The sequence below is a fragment of the Acartia tonsa genome, chromosome 10 (genome assembly GCF_053477335.1).
Source record: "Acartia tonsa isolate MP-2025a chromosome 10, ASM5347733v1, whole genome shotgun sequence".
NCBI lineage: Eukaryota > Metazoa > Arthropoda > Copepoda > Calanoida > Acartiidae > Acartia > Acartia tonsa.
In genome coordinates, this window is record NC_137269.1 from 37,211,570 (window position 1) to 37,234,597 (window position 23,028).

General features: G+C 33.1%; 1 protein-coding gene across 1 annotated transcript in view; it reads left to right on the forward strand.

Moving 5' to 3' along the window:
• LOC145330568 (sodium/glucose cotransporter 4-like) overlaps positions 1-21,596 on the forward strand; it is a 26,615-nt gene extending 5,019 nt beyond the window's left edge. The window contains exons 7-23 of the mRNA XM_080175188.1: positions 5-70; positions 506-602; positions 1,577-1,639; positions 2,037-2,066; positions 4,823-4,902; positions 6,091-6,195; positions 7,620-7,658; positions 13,061-13,151; positions 14,317-14,394; positions 15,856-15,972; positions 16,342-16,390; positions 17,503-17,549; positions 18,155-18,272; positions 18,475-18,581; positions 19,280-19,315; positions 20,275-20,390; positions 21,408-21,596. Coding sequence (XP_080031314.1) covers positions 5-70; positions 506-602; positions 1,577-1,639; positions 2,037-2,066; positions 4,823-4,902; positions 6,091-6,195; positions 7,620-7,658; positions 13,061-13,151; positions 14,317-14,394; positions 15,856-15,972; positions 16,342-16,390; positions 17,503-17,549; positions 18,155-18,272; positions 18,475-18,581; positions 19,280-19,315; positions 20,275-20,390; positions 21,408-21,444 — 1,276 coding nt within the window. The 3' untranslated portion in view covers positions 21,445-21,596. The remainder of the gene's footprint in view (positions 1-4; positions 71-505; positions 603-1,576; positions 1,640-2,036; positions 2,067-4,822; positions 4,903-6,090; positions 6,196-7,619; positions 7,659-13,060; positions 13,152-14,316; positions 14,395-15,855; positions 15,973-16,341; positions 16,391-17,502; positions 17,550-18,154; positions 18,273-18,474; positions 18,582-19,279; positions 19,316-20,274; positions 20,391-21,407) is intronic.
• Positions 21,597-23,028: the final 1,432 nt, after the last annotated feature.

Genomic DNA, 23,028 nt, shown 5'->3' on the forward strand with positions numbered 1-23,028 from the left:
TTAGAGAGCCCACAAACCCTGATCTACCCTGGCCAGGTTTTATCCTAGGACAAACTCCTGCTTCTATCTGGTATGAGTCTATTTTTACAAATGATACAAATGATCCATTTTCTCGTATTCATTCGAATCCGGTGGATAGGAACCGGTTCTCATCCATACGAAAAACTATGTCTATCATCGTATTATATCCAGCTTTCTACGAATATAGAAATGTACAATCATAAGATTAAAACTAGTTTTAATCTCATAATTGTACTTTCTGTATCCGCGGAAAGCCGTTTATAATACGATGCGAGAAATAACTATTTTAAAATCCATTTTATTTAACATAAACAAATAAACAAAAGATAAGCTAGATAAGATTTTAAAATATTCGTATTTTTTATTGCATGTTGATTTTTTAAAACAAAATATCTAAAGTCATAAATAAAAAGTCATAGTAATATTTTGTTGAAACCTGAAAATGCGCAAGGTTTGAAGGGGACTAATTCTTGTTTATGTACAGGTATTGGTGTGCAGATCAGATGATGGTTCAGAAAGTTTTATCAGCTAAATCTTTATCTCATGCCCAGGGTGGTACTATTCTAACTGGGTGGTTTAAGGTACAATTTACTTAGGGAGGGAGGGGATACTGGGTTGTTTATTACACTAGTCTCCAAACTTCAAAGTTTTCCAATACTACTTTCTTATTCGTTGGTTTAACATATTTGGGAACTTTTATTAGATTTTGATTCGTTGGTTCATTAAGTTGAGGGTTCATACGGTACAATTCTTACTGGATGGTTTAAGGTACGATTAATTCAGGGATCTAAGGGGATAAGACAATGGCTGATAAATTAATGTTCATCCCCAATGATGATGCAAAAATACACCTTCTGTAGATTACAATAAGTGGTTGAAATGTGTGGATTCTCAACCTAATTAATCTTCCAGTCAAAATTTAATACAAGTACCCAAAGTTGTTTAGCCAGCGAACAAGAAATCGTTGTTGTAAAACTTTTGGGACTAGTATAATAAACAGTCTAATGTTCCCCTCCTCTCTGATTAAATAGTAAGGAGGTTGGCTTTGTCGCGGGTTCGAATCTCTGCCTAACATAAAATCATAACTAAAGACGTTAAAAATAGTTCCTACTGTTGCCATGTCAATAAATTGTTAGAGTAGTGAGAATGCCTTGGCACAAAACATTGGCTTGCAAGGCTTCCAATCACTTCTATTTTCCTTTGATCAATATAATCCATTAAAAATGTGATTCTTACAAAAGTAACTTTTTCTTTTGTCCTATATATGCATTTTTTCTTTTATCAAGTTAATTGAATTATTTTGACAATTGTCTGTCATATAAAACTAAAATTAAAATGTCTAGAAACATTCTTATTCTCATATTTTATATTTAATTGATTTTAAAAATTTAAATTTGTAAGTATTTCTATTTCATTTTCTACATAAGCCTACTTTTTAAGCCTCCTCATATATACTCATAAGAGCTTAAAACCTGTCCTAGACAAATGTAATTCATCGCCAAAATGTGGAACAGACATCCTGTAACTTTGACTTCATCTTTATATTTTTTTATAGATTTTACCAATGTTCTTGTTGGTGATTCCTGGTATGATTAGCAGAGTACTATATCCTGATACAGTAAGTATTTATATTTCCAGTATGATTCTTGGTATGATTAGCAGAGTACTATATCCTGATACAGTAAGTATTTACATTTACAGTATGGTATCGAAACCAATTAATATCCGCTGGATTAGAACCGGCCATACTAAAAAATCATGTAGCGTATCATATTATAGACATTCAACAATCGTCTTCAAATAAATAACTATTCCAGTATGGCTTCGAAACCGAGTATTATCCGGAAAAATCATGCAGCGTATCGTATTATAGACAATTTTCTACGAAATATAGAATTAGTTTCTGGTTTATTGCCCAGGCATTCTGCCCCTCAGGTCTAATAAAATTGAATTAATATTAATGTATATTTAAAAGTTAACCTTTTTTAAAAATATAATTTATTTATTATTTTTAGGTTGGTTGTATTGATCCTGAGGTTTGTCAGGTGAGAATCCTTTAGTCAAACATATTGGCGCATTCCCTAAAAGTGTATAGTTGAGCATGGACCCGGACCCCCCCCCCCCCTGTTATTTAGTTTGTCAGGTGAGAATCCTTTAGTCACTTTTATTAGTGCATTCCCTCAAAATGTATAATTGAGCAGAGAACCACCCCCCCCCCCCCTATATTTTGAAATAAGTTTTAAAGTGAAAAAGGGTTGGGAGTTTTTCGTTCTGGTTGTTTATTACTTTAGGTTGGATAAAAAAAATAGCTACCCTCCTGCTAATTTTTAATCTTTTTTTTACAAAATTATGTGGGGGGTTTTAATTCCCGATAGGCACTTTCAGGGAAAGCATCAGTTTATTCTTTGAAAACAAAAGAGCAAAACCAGTATAAAGAAATTAAAAAGTAAAAGAATGTTTGTGTCTTTTTCTTATTTTATATTCGTAAAAACTGGATATATTACGATGCAATACATGATTTTTCAGTATGGCTAAAAACCGGTTTTATTCCACCAATTACTGATAGGTTTTAAAGCGACATTGTAAAATGATTTCACAATATTCCGATTTAAAGATGTACATACACTTTATGTATGCGTTCAACCATTAAAAATGTTGCAAAATTTTAATCTTTTAACAAATCTCATTTCTATGAAAATATACATTGGCTATTTTAAAGATTAAGCTGATTTCACTAAATTTGAGTATTTGAATTTTGGATATTTATATGTATAATTTTTATTTAGTATACTTGAAAAATTTTTATTAGATCATCTTTATCTATAATACAAAGTAGAACGATGTCTGTCTGTCTGTCTGTCCGTCTGTCCGTCTGTCTGTCCGTCTGAAGCTTAAGATCTCAGTAACCACTGAACCAATTGGGCTCTACTCTTCAGGGAATATACCTACTGGTCCTGTGATGGTTTTAAGCTATTTTCTTGGGGGGTGGGACACCCCCAACCCCCCCAAAAAATGAAAAATAACCCCCCCTCAAAATAAATTTTTTTTTCTTTTTCTTTTAAAATCTAAAATACGAAAAATTAGGTTGATCAAACCTTGTGGGGCAAAGCCCCTAGAGGCTAGGGGCGAAGCCGCTAGTAAGTATATATATTATAGCGGCTATAGAGGCCTCTAGGGGCACTTGAGGAGATTTTTTCTAGGGGCGATTTATATTGGAAGGGTGGTGGTACCTCCCCCAAAATAGTTAAAAACCTTTCCGGGACCTATGAGAAGCTACCCTGTTAAGGAGAACCCGATCAGTTCAGTAGTTAGCAAGATCCTTCAGTACAAACAAACAAACATCGTTCTACTTTGTATTATAGATATACTATATAAGTGGATACGCCCCCAGTATCAAGGTCCTCTGCGTTTCAATGTAAAGGGAAAGCAGGAAAAAGCCTAAAACCATCCAAGACTTAAATCTCAAATTCATATAAATAAAAACATTCTGGGACCTATAAGAAACTTCCATAAAATGGAGAATTCAATCAGTTAAGTAGTCATCTAAATCTTAAGTGAAAGACAAAAAAAACTTATTACTTTACATAATCCTATTAATAAAGCAACATGATGTCTGTCTGTGTGTTTGTCTGTATGTTTGTACCGAAGGATCTCGGTAACCACTAAACCGATCGGGTTCTCCTTTTTTATTTTATTTTTATTAGTCTTATGAGAAGAGAAATGATTAAAAACTCTAAAAAATATACATTTTAAAGACATAAAATAGGAAAAAGTGTTTTTAATAAATTTCATGGCTCAACAGACATTGTCGCCAATAAAGAGACAAATTACTAAATAAAAAATTAAATGAAGGTAAAAAAATATGTAATATACTTATTCTCATATTCAACTTTAAAAAAAAGCATATTTATAAAAAAAATTAATATTGCAAAAAATAATTTGATTGTTTTTTATTAAACCAGGAATAAAGAGTAAGGCTTATCTTTAATTATTTTTCTTCAATGATTTTGCAGTATGAATTAGCTTTTCAAATTATTGTAATTGTACAAAAATAAATTTTTATACTTTCTTTCTTCATATGTTTATTCCTGGTGATTTTAATATTTTATTTCAATGTTTGTAAACAAACAGACAGAAAATTTGATGTTTTGCTTTATATCTGGTGTAAGGCATTCTTAATTTGGGGAAGTAAAGGTGAAAATAAATATGCATTTGACGAGATAGCGATAAATTTTTTCTTAAAATCAATTATAGGGCTAAAATCTACAAACAATACATAACCTATTTTTACATTCCGCACATTGAAAAGCGATTTAGACCTTCATTTGGGCCACACTAATACACATACATTTATAGCTACAAATAAACAAAGACAAAATGAATATCTTGTTAAATCAAAAATATTTAAACAATACAAAGTAAATCTTTTTGGTAGTCATTCCTCCTAAAGCCTTAAATCTCGTTAACCGCTGGACCGATTGGGTGGGTTTTCCTCTATGTTTATCTCAAACTCCTCATGGGGCGAAGCCACTAGCAATTCTATACAGTGATCTAAAGGGATAAGACAATAGCTGATAAATTAGTGTACATCCCCAATAATAATTCACAAAATTATCCCTTTAGAAGATTACAATTAGTGGTTGAAACGTTTGAACACTCAACTTAATGAACCAACCAATCAAATTTAATCAATTCCCCAAAGTTGTTGAGCCAACGAATGAGAAAACAGTGTTATATAACTTTGGGGACTAGTGTAATAAACAGCACAATGTCCTCTGAATTATTTTTTATTTATTTCTAGGCTGTATGCGGAAATCCAGTTTCTTGTAGTAATACAGCTTATCCGGCGTTGGTTATGGGCATTATGCCGACTGGTTTAAGGTAATACATAGTAATAAAGCCTACCCAGCGTTGGTAATGGGCATTATGCCGACTGGTTTGAGGTAATACATAGTAATACAGCCCACCCAGCGTTGGTTATGGGCATTATGCCGACTGGTTTAAGGTAATACATAGAAATACAGCCAACCCGGCGTTGGTTATGGGCATTATGCCGACTGGTTTAAGGTAATACATAATAATGCAGCCTACCCTGCGTTGGTAATGGGCATTATGCCGACTGGTTTGAGGTAATACATAGTAATACAGCCCACCCAGCGTTGGTTATGGGCATTATGCCGACTGGTTTAAGGTAATACATAGAAATACAGCCAACCCGGCGTTGGTTATGGTCATTATGCCGACTGGTTTAAGGTAATACATAATAATGCAGCCTACCCTGCGTTGGTTATGGGCATTATGCCGACTGGTTTAAGGTAATACATAGTAATACAGCCTACCCAGCGTTGGTTATGGGCATTATGCCGACTGGTTTAAATACACAGTAATACAGCCTAACCAGCGTTGGTTATGGGCATTATGCCGACTGGTTTAAGGTAATACATAGTAATACAGCCTACCCAGCGTTGGTTATGGGCATTATGCCAACTGGTTTAAGGTAATACATAGTAATACAGCCTACCCAGCGTTGGTTATGGGCATTATGCCGACTGGTTTAAGGTAATACATAGAATAGGTATTTATCCTATCGTATTATAAACATCTTTCCAGATTAAAACCAGTTTTGCTTGCCTCGAGACGGGCTTGACTTTTTAGTATGGCTTAGAACCGGTCCTTATCCAGCGGATATTGATCGGTTTCGAAGCCATACTAGAAATAACATTTCATATAAACAGAGGGACAGATATAGTTACAGAGTGAGGAGACATTTCAGCATTAACAAAAATTGACGTCATACATTAAAAATTCTAAAAATTGAAGAAAAGGATTTCTAAGAGGATAATACCAGGTTTTGATATCAGATAATCTCATATTTATTCCTTTAAGTTATTTATCTCAAAAATCATTTTTAGGGGAATAATGACAGCCGTAATGTTAGCTGCCCTGATATCAGATTATTCTTTAAAATCTATTCCAGGCGTCATAATGTAAAATTGTTAGTGATGTTAGATGTTTTGATGTCATATTTAATCTTCATATTCAGTCCTTTAAGTTAAAAATCATTTTTAGGGGAATAATGACAGCCGTAATGTTGGCTGCCCTGATGTCAGATTTAACATCGATATTTAACTCGGCGAGCACACTTTTCACCATTGATATTTACACTACAATCAGGTATGTCATAGCAGTGATCTAAAGGGATAAGACAATGGCCTATAAAATGATGTACATTCCCAATGATGATACACAAAATTACCCCTTCTGTAGTTCAAAATTAGTGGATGAAACTAGGGTTGGGCCGGATATCCGGTGTGGCCGGATATCCGGCCGGATATCCGTCCATTTTCAATATCCGGCCGGATACTGGATATTGAAACTATCCGGCCGGATATCCGGCTCTATAATTTTTAATACTTTACACCAAAAATCTGGCTTAAATGGCTATAAATTTCTTATTATTGAAGCTACAAGAACATTTTTTCTGAATAAGTTTAACTTTATGTAAATTTATATAAGATTTCTGAAGAAATTTTTTTTTTACTACTTTAATATCTGGTAATTTGGCCAGTTATCCGGCCGGATATCCGGTAATTTGGCCGGATAACCGGATATTTGCCGGATATCCGGCGTTGGCCGGATATTTGCCGGATATCCGGCGTTGGCCGGATATCCGGCATTTGAAATCAGCCGGATATCCGGTATCCGGTATCCGGCCAAAAAAGTATCCGGCCCAACCCTAGATGAAACATTTGAACACTTAACTTAATTAAACAACCAAAAAACAGCAGCAATGTGCCTCCAAAAAAATGACGTTATACAATTAAATGACCAATAATAGGCCAGTATACATTGTATTTGACCAATGGGAAAGACGAAAGTTTAGGTTGAATCCGAAGCAGCTAATAGCGTCTACAAAAAAAGAACAATTTGATAACGGAGGGAGGAAGGTGACATTGAGATGTTTTTTACACCAGTCTCCAAAGTTTAATAGTAACCTTTTTTACGGGTTAACAAGTTTGGGGACTTTTATTGAATTTTGAATGGTTGGTTCATTAAGCTGAGTGTCCAAATGTTTCAGCCACTAATTTTAATCAACCGAAGGTGTAATTTTGTATATAAACATTAGGGATATACATAAATTTGTCGGCCATTGTCTTATATCCCTTTAGATCCAATTACAATATTTAGTTCTTTGTTTTTTATCATTTACACCAATCTAAAAAGATGTTTATTACGTCATTGGTATGTCCCTAAAGACCTCTAAAACAATTGCCTCCAAAAAGTTTGTGTGTGTGTGTGTTTCTTACACTTTTTGATAATAGACTTATAATACCCAGGTATAACCCTCAGGCCTTAAAATTTTGGGTTATAACCCTAAAAACACTTGAACCTAACTTTATATTCACAAATAATTCATAATGAACGAAAGATAAGTATGAACTATGAAAAAAAAATAAAGTAAATAAAATTAAGTTGGAAAAAAGGGAAGCCTATGCCCCAACATCTCTACTATACTACTTTTAAGTCAAAATAATTTAAGTATTTTAATGATAATATTAATATTAATATTATTATTCTTTATTTTATTTTATTTTTAGAAAGAATCCAAGTGAACGAGAACAGTTAAACGTTGGAAGGTGAATTTATTTTTATCGTATCAATAATGATAATGGAACATACATAAATTTTTATCGTAATGTACAGCATGACCCATAAAAAAGTAATTTTTAGGGGTTACTGCCCTTAATCTATAATACAAAGTAGAACGATGTCTGTCTGTTTGTTTGTGTGTTTGTGTGTTTGTGTGTTTGTCTGTTTGTAGCGAAGGATCTCGCTAACCGCTGAACCGATCGGGTTCTCCTTAACAGGGTAGCTTCTCATAAGTCCCGGGAAGGTTTATAACTATTTTGGGGGAGGGTACCACCACCATATCAGGAGAAATCGCCCCTAGAAAAAAATTACCCCTCTCGAAAAAGAGACTCCAACGAAACATAAACCAATTATTTCTGTAATTAGATATTTTAAATAAAAAAAAAACATTCAAAGTGCCACTAGAGGCCTCTAGGGGCGTAGCCGCTAGTTCTTAATATATCAATAGCATATGTCCTTGTTTTCTATACATTTCCACACAAGCATATATAAAAATATAAATTTTACCTACATTAAAAACGGAGATTTTTAGAGCTAACGTTTTATAAAGGTGACTAAGCAAAAAGTAACTTTTTACATTAATCAACTTTTTTTTAGCAAAATTAAGGTTAAAAATCCTTTTGTTTTTTATACAAACTTTATACAAAAGTGTAGTAAAAATTTAGGTTTTAAGTTAAAAGCATTTTAAGGTTAGTGATATTTTGAAAAATTACTTATAGGCAAAATTGTTTTAGATAAAACAATAAATCTATATAACCAGAAAACTACCTGGATCCCCTGTTGGGGACATTTTTGTTTTTAAGCAAATTGCTTTCTACTCTTTTATAGTGACTTGGCTCCCTCCTTTACCCTATCCCATCCCCTCCTAATAGATAAACGAACTACCTAATAAATGATGTCCATGTTAGCAACCTAAATGGACGACACAAATGAAACCAGAAAATTTAAAAACAAAATTATGAGTATACTAGAACTTTAAAATGTTTGTTCTATATATACATGGAGGGAGGGGACATTTAACTGTAAATTACACTGGTACCCAAAGCTTTATAAACGCTTTTTCTTGTTCGTTGGCTCAAAAATTCAAAAATTTAATTTGGCAAAGAAGATAAAGGAAATTTGTATTTGTAATTCGGCCTAGTTACATCTGTAAACTAAATTTCTAATAAAAACTTTGTAAGCAAAAATAATACAGCTTTATTCATTTTACAATACATATAAAAAAAATTATTTTTGAGAAACATCATTTAAAGATTTTAAACTATTATCACTGAATCAGGTCCTCTTTTTACACTAATAATTTTGAGCATATATTTTTTCAAATATCAGACTTATCACTAAAGATTTTAAAACTTTTAACACTTTTAAAGTATAAAGTTTATCATATTTCAATTTTATGTTCCAAGATATAAAAAGTATTATCAAAACTATCAACAAAAATTGTTTCTTCAAGATTCTCAACCTCCATGTTGATACTGAGAGGATCCTCATCACGAGTTTCTTCTTCTTTTATTTCCAATTTAATACTACCTTCACTACAATCAACAAAAATGGTGGAAGTAGAAGGTGAACCTACATAAACATTCTTAGATTCCATTTTCTTGAGATGTCCATCTGTTTTTTTATGTTTTGACAGGTTTGAACTCTTGGAAAAAGATATCTGGCATAATTCACAAGAGAATGGCTTTTCTCCTGTATGGATCCTCTTATGGACAGTTAAACTACTTTGCATTGTGAAACTTTTTCCACATGTATCACAAGAGTAGGGCTTCTCACCAGTATGGATCCTCTTATGACAAGTTAGGTCACCATTTCGTGAGAAAGTCTTATAACAAGTATCACAAGTGTATGGTTTCTCACCAGTATGTATTATCATGTGTGCTTTCAAATTATATTTTAAAGAGAATTCCCTCGAGCAGATACCACACTTATTCATGATGAATTTGTTCTTTTACCTAAAATAAAATATTTAACACTAGCGGCTAAGCCCCTAGAGGCCTCTAGGGACACGTAAAATTGTTTCTTTTCAATGTATTTAAAAATCAGCAATTTACCAAAAATATCTTTTTCGCCGATATATGATGTTAGTTATATTTTAAGATAATTGCAAAAATGTCCGAAGGGCGGCGCTCTTTTATTATTTTTATTTTTGTTAATTTCTCTGGGGAGGGTGATGGTACCCTTCCCCAAAATAGTTATAAACCTTCCCGGGACCTATGAGAAGCTACCCTGTTAGGGAGAACCCGATTTGTTCAGCGGTTAGCGAGATCCTTCAGTACAAACAGACAAACAAACATCATGTTACTTTATTATAAAGACTAGTGGTTGCGTCCTTAGTATCTAGGGATATTCAAAGGGATATTTGAAAGGGCAGAAAAATAGCTTAAAATCTTACAACGACTTTTTAAATAAAAAAACAGCCTAAAACCATCCCGGGACCTATAAGAAAAGTCACTCTAAAGGAGAAACGTATCAGTTTAGCGGTTAGCGAGATCTTTCGCCACAGACAAAAAAAGCTTACTACTTTATAAAATAGGATAATGCCTGTGTAGATTTGAAAATATTAATTTTTTTGTCTTTTTAATTTTATATATCATTTTATTGTAATGTCCTCATTAAAACAGTTTCTATATTTAAGATGTGTCCTTACGTCTGTCACTAAGTAGGTAAAATTTTTCCATATGTACTATCCAAAATTATATTTGTTAATAATCAAAAACAAGAGCATGTCAGTCGCCTGTAAGCCTCAGGGAAATCGCCCTTTTATAATTTTAAATATCAGCTAAAAGTCACCCAAATTTGGCAACATAAATTTCAAAGCATCCAAACGGGTTGAATTTTGGCTTAGTCTTGGCTGACGCGCAGCTGACTAGCCCTGTTGAAAACTAACTTACCCTTTTCTCTGAACTTAAACTATGATTGGTTTGTTCCTCTCTTTCTTCAGTTTCAAAATCCTAATATTTTTTGTCTGAAAATAAATAAGTTATTATTATTTTTACAAACACTAAAACTATATTTACATATGATTTAAAGACTTTCTGGTGTTGATTATAGAGTTGCTACGCTTTCTAAATCGTACCAAAATACTACAGGAATCACCATGCAAAGTTTGAAATCGATAGGTCAATTCTAACATGCCTAAATTAACACAAAAAAGCTATTTGTTACGTGCGGACGGACTGACCCTAATGATAGAATTCGCTTTTTAAAATATGGTTTGTATAACTAAACTAGAGTTGGCTCGATGTAATTATCTCCCTATTGGCTAGTTTTCTATATGCATATCTATTTCTCAATAAATCTATTTTCCTCACCCGGCATTACTATCTAAAAGAAAGTAAATATTTAATAATTTAAATGATTTTTAAAAGATTTTTTTAAATTATATTTTTTTCTTTACATTACCATCACCAAAGGGTTAATGATGATGATTACAATTTTAGTTTAATATTTGAACACACAAAATGTCGCCACAATCGAATTCTTTTAAAACATAGTTTTCTTAAATTTATCATATTATAAATTTAAATTTTCTTTTTTATGATTAGAAATTAAATACATCAATATAAGGTAAATAGCAACATGAAATGAAAAAAATGAATTTATCTATAATACAAAGTAGAACGATGTCTGTCCGTCTGTCCGTCTGTCCGTCTGACCGTCTGTCCGTCTGTCTGTCCGTCCGTCCCTTAAGATCTCGGTAACCACTGAACCGATCGGATTCTACTCTTCAGGGTATATACCTATTGGTCCTGTGGTGGTTTTAAGCTATTTTCTAGGGGGGTGGGACACCCCCAACCCCCCCAAAAACAAAAAAATCCCCCCCCCATTTTTTTTTTTTTTTTTTTTTTTTTTTTTTTTGCAGAAGATTTCCTTGGTCCTTTGTTCAAAAATATTTTTTATTCCAGCATTTATTTTGAATGAAAGAATAGCAACATTCTCTCACTAAAAACAATAAATATTAATTTTTTACGAATTTCGCCTTAATTTTTTTATCACCTCTTGGGGCAAAGCCCCTAGAGGCTAGGGGCGAAGCCGCTAGTTTTTAATAAAGTAAAATAATGGGTCTTATCGTTCTGGGCAATGAGAGTTTATTATGGATTATTGGAGCACTATGAGTTTTAATCATATATTCCTTGGAAAACTTGAGCTCGTTTATAGACATTTATTTCCTATATAGATCTGACATAGATCTTGAAGCAATTAAGCAGGCCGTTTTGTACATGTTAAAAATTGGAAGATTTCATTAAATAAAAGTAATCGCAAATATACTTAGTAAATAAAGAATAAAGTATGGCTTCGAACCCGATTAGTATCCGCTGGATTAAAACCAGTTCTCAGCAATAATATAAAGCATCGTAATACAGACAATTTTCTACCAATCTTCTTACCTTCGGCCCCTCGTGGCTAACAAGATTGGTTTTAATCTTATAATTTCTAATTTTAATATATGCGAAAAGCTGTCTATAATACATAATACAATGCGATAAACAACTACACTAAATCTTAGAATAACATGAAAAGCAAAACAAATAATTTGTGTTTTCATGCCAATTCAGATTTTATAATAATTAATTTTATAGTAAAAGTAACTTTTTAAATTCACTTAAATTTTCTTGCTTTTGCAATCTTCAGAAATTATAAAAGATTTTTACAAAAAAAATTCGATGATTTTTTCAAAATATTTTGGGAGATTTTTGCAAAACTAATTAATGTTTAATATCAGCTTATGCCAATAACGAAATTAATTCGAAAAAAATCACGAAACCTATACGTGGTTTTCAGCTGTCGTGCTGTCGTTGGGGGGGGGGGGGGGGGGGGGCAACACATATTGACGACCTCTACGTTTGCCCCCCAAATATTATTTTATATTTATTTCACTTGTTGGTTATACCTTATATCTGGTTTAATATAAGCAATAATAATCTTGTTCTTTAGTTTCTTTCAAAGATTGAGGGAGGAGCCAATCGAATGTAAATAAAACTGGTACACAAAGTTTTATCGACATGTTATCTATGAATCAAATAACTATTATGACGTCAATAGAATAAGTAGGCCAAAAACGGTGACATCTATCCTCATTTTCCTAAGGCTCTAAACACAGCTACGGAGGTATACATAACTCCTTGATAAAGACAAAGGAACCATGCCAGGTCAGAAGCTTGTTTAGATGATACACTAAGAAATAACCCTAAGATATACTTTTTTTTGGATCATGCTGTATATTCAAATATGATTTTCATACTTGAATTTTTGGTTATAATTTTTATTTTAAATTATTATGTATTAAATAGTTTTGATTAATTATTATATTTAAGTTGTATCTTTTATGTACTTTTAACAAATATTATTAAATGTAAAAAAAAAATTATTGATCTGATCTGATTAGGTTGTTTATGATTTGCTTGGCGGCCATTTCAATTGGATGGATACCGCTGATTCAGGAAATGCAGGGTGGACAACTTTATATTTATATACAGGTACAATACCTCTGATTCAGGAAATACAGTGTGGACAACTTTATATTTATATACAGGTACAATACGTACATCTGCTTCAGGAAATGCAGGGTGGACAACTTTATATTTATATACAGGTACAATACATCTGCTTCAGGAAATACAGTGTGGACAATTTATATTTATATACAGGTACAATACATCTGCTTCAGGAAATGCAGGGTGGACAACTTTATATTTATATACAGGTACAATACCTCTGATTCAGGAAATACAGTGTGGACAATTTATATTTATATACAGGTACAATACATCTGCTTCAGGAAATGCAGGGTGGACAACTTTATATTTATATACAGGTACAATACATCTGCTTCAGGAAATACAGGGTGGACAACTTTATATTTATATACAGGTACAATACATCTGCTTCAGGAAATGCAGGGTGGACAACTTTATATTTATATACAGGTACAATACATCTGCTTCAGGAAATACAGGGTGGACAACTTTATATTTATATACAGGTACAATACATCTGCTTCAGGAAATGCAGGGTGGACAACTTTATATTTATATACAGGTACAATACCAATGATTCAGGAAATACAGTGTGGACAACTTTATATTTATATACAGGTACAATACCAATGATTCAGGAAATGCAGGGTGGACAACTTTATATTTATATACAGGTACAATACATCTGCTTCAGGAAATTCAGGGTGGACAACTTTATATTTATATCCAGGTACAAATAAAATTCAGCATTGTGCTTACCTTTCTTCAATAAACTTGCATATATTTTGACCCACTGTTTGTGATTTAAGATTGAAGTACCTCTATAATTTGCACTCAATTTTCGCAGTACGTGTCCGCTGGATTCCGCCTTCGCACTACAGCTTCACCATCCTATTATATATAGTAGTAAGGGTTTTTTTTGTCTGTAGCGAAGGATCTCGCTAACCGCTGAACTGATATGGCTCGTCTCTACAGTGAAGCTTTTTATAGGTCCAGGGAAAGTTTTTAACTACTTTGGGAAGAATATCTCCACCCTCACAAGAAATTCCCAACCCACCATACAATTTTTTTCTTATTGAAACTTGAAAAGAGGGGGGTTGGACATTCCTAGAGGCTTATAACGGCGCAGCCGTGAGTTAATTTATAAATTAAAATTTATTTTCAGTCAGTTGCCTCGTACCTGTCCCCACCTATAGCTGTTGTCTACTGTTTGGCTATTCTTTGGAAGAGAATGAATGAAAAGGTTAGTGTCAAATGCCTTTTTTAAGTCTAAATATTTTAAAAACGTGTTTTTTCATAAATTTTTGCTTAAAATGAGAGTTGATATTGAAATACTAAACTTTATAGATCACTTGATACTTAAGTTTTAATTATAATAAAATTATTATGAAAGAAAGTAGATGTGTAAATTAAAACCTTTGCTCATATTATGTATGTACTAGAGGGAGCTAATAATGGCATTGAATTTATTTTTCACCACGACGCACCCCCCCCCCTCCCCCTTCCACATTATTTACAAGTAGTATTTTCAACACAGAAATTTGAGGAAACATAAAATTAGAATGACAAGACAATTACTGATATATCGATGTAAGTACACTTTGTACAGCCCCGATAAGAATACAAAAAATTACCCCTTCTGTGGATTTATATTTGTGGTTGAAACGTTTAAATGAAGCCTGCAAGAAATACCACGCTTTAACTGCTGAAAGACTGCCACAAGTAGACCAAATACCCCAAATTTGAAGCCTTCAGCTTCTATAACAAAAAAGTTCTAGGCATTTTAAAATGACATTTTATGTACAATGAAAATTTTGAAAGAATTGCAATGCTCATGTTGAAAACTTTGAAATTAAACTACGTGGCCCAGAAACAAAATTATAAGCTTATTTTTGTCATAAATTTAGGTTTCCAGTAACTAATTATATTTTTACAATAAAAATACCCATTTTTATAGTCAAAATCATTAAAAAAAAAATTAAGTTTTACTTGCATTGTACCGAATGTACTGTAGCCAATTAGAAGGCTGAATCAGCTTAACAACCAATCACAGCTAAGCTTGTATTAGTTTACCCCTTTGTTTCCGCTATGATTTTCGTTTAAAAATGCAATTTAAATCGAATTTTTTTCATAGATTTTGACTATGAAATGTGGTGTTTTTATTGTAAAAATGTAATCAGTTACAGGCAATCTAAGTTTCTGACAAAGATAAGGTTATAATTTTGTGTCTAGGCGACGTAATTTAATATTGTTTTTTCTTATATGAGCATTGGAAATCTTTCAAAAATTCCATTGTACATAAAATGCTATTTTGAAATGCCTAGAACTTTTTTGTTATTGAAGCTGAAGGCTTTAAATTTGGGGTATTGGGTCTTATTGTGGCAGTCTTTCAGCAGTTAAAGCGCGTTATTTCTTGCAGGCTTCCTTTAAACACTCAAAATGCACTAAAGTCCCCAAAGTTGTTATTTCAAAAAATAATAAAACGTTAATATAAAACTTTGGGAACTGGTGTAATAAACAGCCTACTGTTCCCTCTCTCTCTCTGAATAAAGTACCTATCTATTTATTTCATCCTCTTTTAAGTTAGATTGTACTTCATGAAAAAAAAATATATAATCCATAATGAATCTTCTCTGAAACGCTTACCCAAATCATCAAAATTCTGCCTAAGGTACTTCAGATTATCATCATGTTTATTCTTTAGGGTGCTTTCTTTGGTCTGATGTATGGTCTCTTGGTTGGTATCATCAGAATGATTCTTGACTTCAGTTTTAAGGAACCTAGGTGTATGGATTTGGACACCAGACCTTTCATAGTAAAGGTAGGTTTTGTTTGTTTTGTCAGGTTTAGGTTTGGCACCTGAAAGATTGGTATCATGGAATGAGAACGAAGTAGCGGGTTTCGTCGTATTTTCTTAGTAGCTTTTATCTTATTTCTAGCCCCTGCGGGAGGCTCGAACCATGAACAACAAATTTCCTAACCCAGTGGGGTAATCATTAAAATTTACCTAACCTAACCTTAAGTAACCTATCAAAAGCTCCTGCGAAAATACGACTAAACCTTCTACTTTGTTTTCTTCACACGACCCAAAATTTCTTTTAACAAATTTTTCATTTCATAAAATAAGAATTTTTTAAATTCTAGTAAATATTAAGGAATTGAAATTTTTTAATTATTTTTAAAATTTCAGATTCATTACATGTACTTTGCCGCGTTTCTGTTTTTCTCAACTGCATTAGGTAATGATTTATGTTCTTTATAAAATTAATAGCGGTTACGCCCCTTGAGCCCTCTTGTGGCACTTAAAATGTTTGTGTTTTTATTTCAAATTTGTAATTATTTTCTATGTTGCCTTCAAGTCTCTACGAAAATTTTTTTGTGATTTCTCTTGGGAGGGTGGTTGTACCCTCCCCCAAAATAGTTAAAAACCTTCCCGGGACCTATGAGAAGCTACCCAGTCAATGAGAGCCCAATCGTTTCAGCGGTTAGCGAGATCCTTCAGTACAGACAGACAAACACATTATTTATAGTAAAACTATTTTCAATTTTTTTCCCTTCCCCAAAATATGTCAGGGTTGGCATAAAAAAAACCAAGTAAAAAACCCAAATTGGGTTTTATTGGGTTTTTTAACTCAAAAAAAACCCAAAAAACGGGTTTTTTTAAATGTACCTTTTGTCGATAATGTTAACTCTATTTTGACTCATAAGGAGTACTATTTTCAAACAAATAATAGAAATTATAAAAACATTTTATTTTAAATATTGTACAACTGCATTTTAACTGCTTATTTTTATATATAAGTAACGGAATGTCTGTCTATATGTACGAAATTAACTCCCTAACCACTGAACCGATATGGTTCTCAATTACAATTAGCTTCTCACGAGTCCGTTGAAGATTTTTAACTACTTTTTTTTTTGGGGGGGGGGCAGATTTCTCTTAGGAGATTTGTGGTGCCCTTCCCCAAAATTGGAATAAACCTTCCCTGGACCTATAAAAAGCTACCCTGTACAGGAGAACCATACCGATTCAGCGGTTAGCAAGATCCTATGGTACAGACAAACAATAGAAAACAATAAAACCAAAAAAAAACCGGATTTTATTAATAAAACCCGGGTTTTTACCAACCCTGAAATATGTAGTTATAAACCTTCCCTGGACCTATGAAAAGCTACATGGTAAAGAAGAACAATATCAGTTGAGCGGTTTTCTTTGGTACACACAGTCAGACATCATATTACTTTATTATAAGGATTTATTATCATTATATTTTATAAAAAGAATTTAATTTTAGTAAGAAAATGGCAGATTTTTGGTTTTTTTTAATTTTTATTAAATTTTTTGTTTTAGTTACTGTTGTAATCAGTTTATTGACAGAGGCACAGCCAGAATATATGGTAATTTTCAGGGATATAAAGGGATAAGACAATGGCCGATAAATTTGTTACATCCACAATGATAATTAAAAAATTACCCTTCTGTAGATTACAATAAGTGGTTGAAACGTTTGGATGCTCAACAAAACTAACAATCAAAATTCAGTAAAAGTCCCCTAAGTTGTTAAACCAATGAATAAGAAAACGTTATTATAAAACTTTGGGGACTCCATCATTATGTGTATAGCTGTTCTCTCTTGGGTTTTTCTACTATATTGACAGAAGCGCAGCCAGAATATAAAGTATTTTTTTTTGCTGGTGAATCATTATGGCTTTAATCTCGCTTAGTTTCTTTACTTAGATTTTCTGTCTGCGTTTTTTTTTGGCTACTTTTTTATGTAAGCTCACTAAAAGCACACTCTAAAAAAGGGGGATGATGAGACTTTACACCCCCCTTTAGCCCTTTAGCACGCCTGATATGTAAATACATGTCTTAATATCTTATTAACCAACAACACTTATTTTTATTTTTTTTTTTTAGTTGATCAGGACCACTTTTGCGACACATTGGGACACATCTTTTTTCTTTCTTTTCTTTCACAAAAATTATTTTGAAATCTTTTTAGTTGATAAGAACCACTTTTGCGACACGTTGGGACACTTCAGAGAGGGAGGATCAACTAGCCGTAGAAAACTGTGTGGAGCTACAACCTTTGGATAATGACAAAGAAAAAAATATCAAAGGTAAAAAAACAGAAATTAGAAATAACTAAACAAATATTTTGGATCAGATAAAACTAGGAAGGGGGGGGGGCATTGGGCTGTTTATTACACTACACTGGTCCCCAAAGTTTTATAATAATGTGTTTTTTTTTCATTGGTTTAACAACTTTGGGGACTATATTGAATTTTGATTGGTTGGATCATTTAGTTATGATTACTTTAGGTACCCGAGAGAAATCAGAGAAGGGTGTTGTGAAGAAGATTCTGGATTTTGTTTCTGGCACAACAGAGGAGCAGGTGGTACTGCCAGAACAGCTCATCAGATATCAGGTACGGCAAGTGGGTGTAGTCACCCCTCTAAGGGCAGCTCCTAAAATGTTAGTTATCCCCCCCACCCCTCTACAGATTTCAAATCTGGAAAAGCATATTAGAAAGTTGAATATCCAAGAAAAGTTCTTCGTTTATCGGTTTTATCGGTTACGCCAAGTGGGTTAGTCACCCCTCCCCAAAGGAGGATTTTAATTACGAAAAGTGGGTGTATTTAAGAGAGGGGACAATGGGCTGTTTTATACACTAGTCCCCAAAGTTTTATATTATCGTTTTCTTATTCATTGGGTTAACAACTTTGGTGACTTTAGTAAATTTTGATTGGTTAGTTAATTAAGTTGAGTGTTCAAACGTTTCAACTACTAATTTTAATCTTCAGAAGGGGAAATTATCAGTGGGGATGTACTTCAATATATCGTCTATTGTGTTATCCCTTTATATCCCTTGGGTTGTCACCCCTCCCCAGACTATGGGATTTTATAGAAGCTCCAAAAATATTAGTTACGAGAAATGGAAATTTCTATTCCCCTCTTTACCTTCTAAAAAAGACTTTGAATCTGTAAAAGCAAGTTGTACTTTCAGAAAAGCTCTTTATTTATAAGTTACGACAAGTGGGTTATTGAAACCTCTCCCGGCCCCTTATATAGCAGGTTTCACATTGCATTGGACAAAATATATTTTTGATGTAACTTTTTTTTCAGGATCTTTCTAGTTTAGAACAGACTGTTTTTCAAAAGGTAATATTTTCTCCTCATTTAAAAATATTTTTTTCTGTCTGTCAGTCAGTCCGTAACGCTATTGAGGAAATGTGATTTTCTCCGCTGTTATTCAAGATAAATGGCCAATCTGTTTGTAAAGATTCCCTATACCAATCCAGTATGTTTGTCGGTCTATCATTCATGCTACAAAATATACATGTAAATATTTAAAAATATGAAAGGTTTCGTGATTCTTGATTTTAACAATTCCCATGATTTTTTTGCGCTTCTCCACTTATTATAATACTTATAGGTGTTGTCAAGTAATAGTATAAGTTTTCTCGTATTCATTCGAATCCGGTGGATAGGAACCGGTTTTCATCCATACGAAAAAACAATGTCTAGCATCGTATTTTATCCAGCTTTCTACGAATATAGAAATGTACAATCATAAGATTAAAACCAGTTTTTTTAGCCGGCGCCTTCGGCACCTCGGGGCTAAAAAAACTAGTTTTAATCTCATAATTGTACTTTCTATATCCGCGGAAAGCCGTTTATAATACGATGCGAGAAATAACTATTCTTTTTTTAACCGAAATAGCTGTGTTAATATTTCCTACGTTAATGGCTGATATTCAAAGACACAATTGAAAGTATGCACGTGGTGGGGACATACAGTTATTCCCTTCTATTTTTTTATCTTTATGTTTTCATCCTTGTTAGTACCGAAGCTACTCTTTAATTTTCAATGTCCGTTCGTCTTTTCATCTGTCCGTCGTCTGTGCGTTAGTGCGTTAGTGACACATCTGGGGAAACGTGATTTTCTCGTTTGTCAAGATAGACAGCTGAAATTTTTAGTGAAGATTCAAATGACATATGCCCATCTAATCTATACATGGTTTTGTCCATCTGTCTGTTATTTGGGGTGCTAGATCGATTCCTAGATTTTCAAGTCTTCGTGATTTTAAAGGTTGCGTGATTTTATATTTGTGTTTTAGGCTGTGTTATACGTGAACCTATTGTTGATTATCGGCATATCAATCTTTTTCTACATTTATTTCTCCATAAATCCGTTTTCACCGGAAGAAATTCAGTACCTTAGAGACGCGGCAATGTAAGTTTTTTTATTTTTCAGTAATATGGCTACGAAACCGATTAATATCCGCTGGATTATAACCGGTTCTAACCACATTATATGGCATCGCATTACAGACAATTTTTCACGATTATAAAACTTACAATCATAAATACAGTTAAGATAGACAGTAAATTTGGAAGCGTGTTACATAGATAAAATGTAGAGGGGTTAGCTTATGAGAATTATTAATCTAATTATCTATTGGAAATAATGATGATTTCCCTTAAAATGCTTTACGTTCACAGAAATACATTGACTTATTAGTTTTCTTATTTTTTACCCTCTGCGGGGTGCTTAACCCCTGCAAGACTAATCAACCCTAATTAAATCTGACCTAACCTTATATAAAAAAATACAAGAAAAAATAACCCTCCTCCCCACTCTTAAAAACTTTTTTCAAACAAAGAGGGGTGCTAGGCAAATAAGGTAGGGGGGGGGGGGTAGTGCTCGACTAGACACTTTGGGGGAAACCGCCGACACAGAGAGAGAGGGGGGACATTGGGCTGTTTATAACACTAGTCCCCATAATTTTATAACAATTTTTTCTTAATCGTTGGCTTAACAAATTTAATTACTTAAGTGAAATTTGATTGACTGGTTAATGAAGTTGAGTGTTAAAGAAACGTTTCAACAAGTAATTTTAATCAATAACTGGGGTAATTTTGTGTATCATTATTGGGAATGTAAATAATTTATTGCTATTGTCGTATCTCTTAAGATCTCTGATTAATTGTACTATAACATTTTCTCGTATTCATTCGAAACCGGTGGATAGGAACCGGTTCTCATCCATACTAAAAAACTATGTCTAGCATCGTATTAAATCCAGTTTTTTCCGAATATAAAAATGTACGATTATAAGATTAAAACCAGTTTTTTAGCCGGTGTCTTCGGCACCTTGGAGCTACTGGTTTAAATCTTATAATTATACTTTTTTATATCCGCGGAAAGCTGTTTATAATACGTTGCGAGAAATAACTATTTTTATTTTAGGAACAAAACTACAACTCTGCTGTTCTCCTCTATATAATAATGTTTGTGTGATATTCATAAATAGCGGCTTCGCCCCTAGAGGCCTCTAATGGCACTTTAAATGTTTTTTTTAAATAATACGTAACCTTTCTATGTTGCATTCAAGTCTCTATGTAAAAGAAAAACTAGATTTTTTGTGATTTCTCTTGGGGGGTGGTGGTACCATCCCCCAAAATAGTTATAAACCTTCCCGGGACCTATGAGAGCTATCCTGTTAAGGAGAACCCGATCGGTTCAGCAGTTAGCGAGAACCTTCGGTACAAACAAACAGACAGACAATAAAGGTACTAAGAAAGAGAGGGAATGTCTGATTGAGCCAATAGGAGAATCGCATCGGAATTTACGTTGGATCTCATTGGTTGAAATTATGTACACATTTTCCTACGAAGGCATGTTTTTTTTCATTTCATACATACATAAAAGTCAGCTGTTAACAGTATATTTTCTTAGTAGAAAGCTTTGCGGAATCAGAATTAATTGCCCAAAAATTTCGTTTACAATTTGAAAGCTTGAAACAAAGTTGGATTCTTAAAAAAAAAGTTAGGCTGGCAACTCGCTGGTGAGGCAAAATTATTTTTGTGAAAAATCCTCCAGAATCGAATAAAAAAAATTTACAAAAATGAAATAAAATCTTAAGAGGGTTATTAACATATGATTTTGTTTAATTTTTGTAGATTTTTAATGTGCTTTTGGATGATTTTTCACAAAAATAATTTTGCCTCACTATCGAATAGCGAGTCTATCATTTTTTAAGAATCCACATCAGCTTGAGTCGAAAGTAAACAATACTTTGGTCTGCTAGGAATGTTCTCTCTTAGATTTGACGAAAAAAGGGTTCAGAATATTCTTCTACTCTTCTATTTCTATTAGACAGACAAACACACATCCTGTTACTTTATTATAAGGACATAAAAAGTAACATGATGTTTGTCTGCAGTTTAAGATCTTGCTAACCGCTTTACTAATATGGTTCTCCTTTGCAGTGAAGCTTGTTATAGATCTAGGGAAAGTTTATAACTATTTTGAGGAGAAATCGCCCTAAGAAAAAATACCCCTCAAATTTTTTTACTTTTTTAAATACTAATATGAAATTAAAGGGTCAATCTCCCCCCACCCCCCCCCCTCCTCTCAAGGCCTTTAGGGGCGTAGCCGCTAGTACTTATTATTAGAATTAATGGCAACATCCTTAGCTATAGAAAGACATTTTTTTTAAGTAAAATGAAAAATAGAAGAAATAAAAACTTTAAAGCAAATGTACATTTCAAATTTTTTACAGCTAATCTTTTAAGATGTTAGACGTAGAGTAGCTTTGGAAGCAGCTTATAGTGCCTAATAAAAAATGACGTCATCAAGGGCGTCCAAGCTTTTTCATTGGGGGGGGGAGGGGGGTAAAAATTCAAAATTTTGGGAGTGATACCACCAAATTCATTTGGGGGGAATCACTCCTTTACCCCCCCCCCCATTGGACTTCCTTGGACGTCATATAATACAAATGACCAATGATAGGCCAGTATACATTTTGATTGAGCAATGATAAAATGTATACTGGCCTATCATTGGTTATATGAATTGTATAACGTAT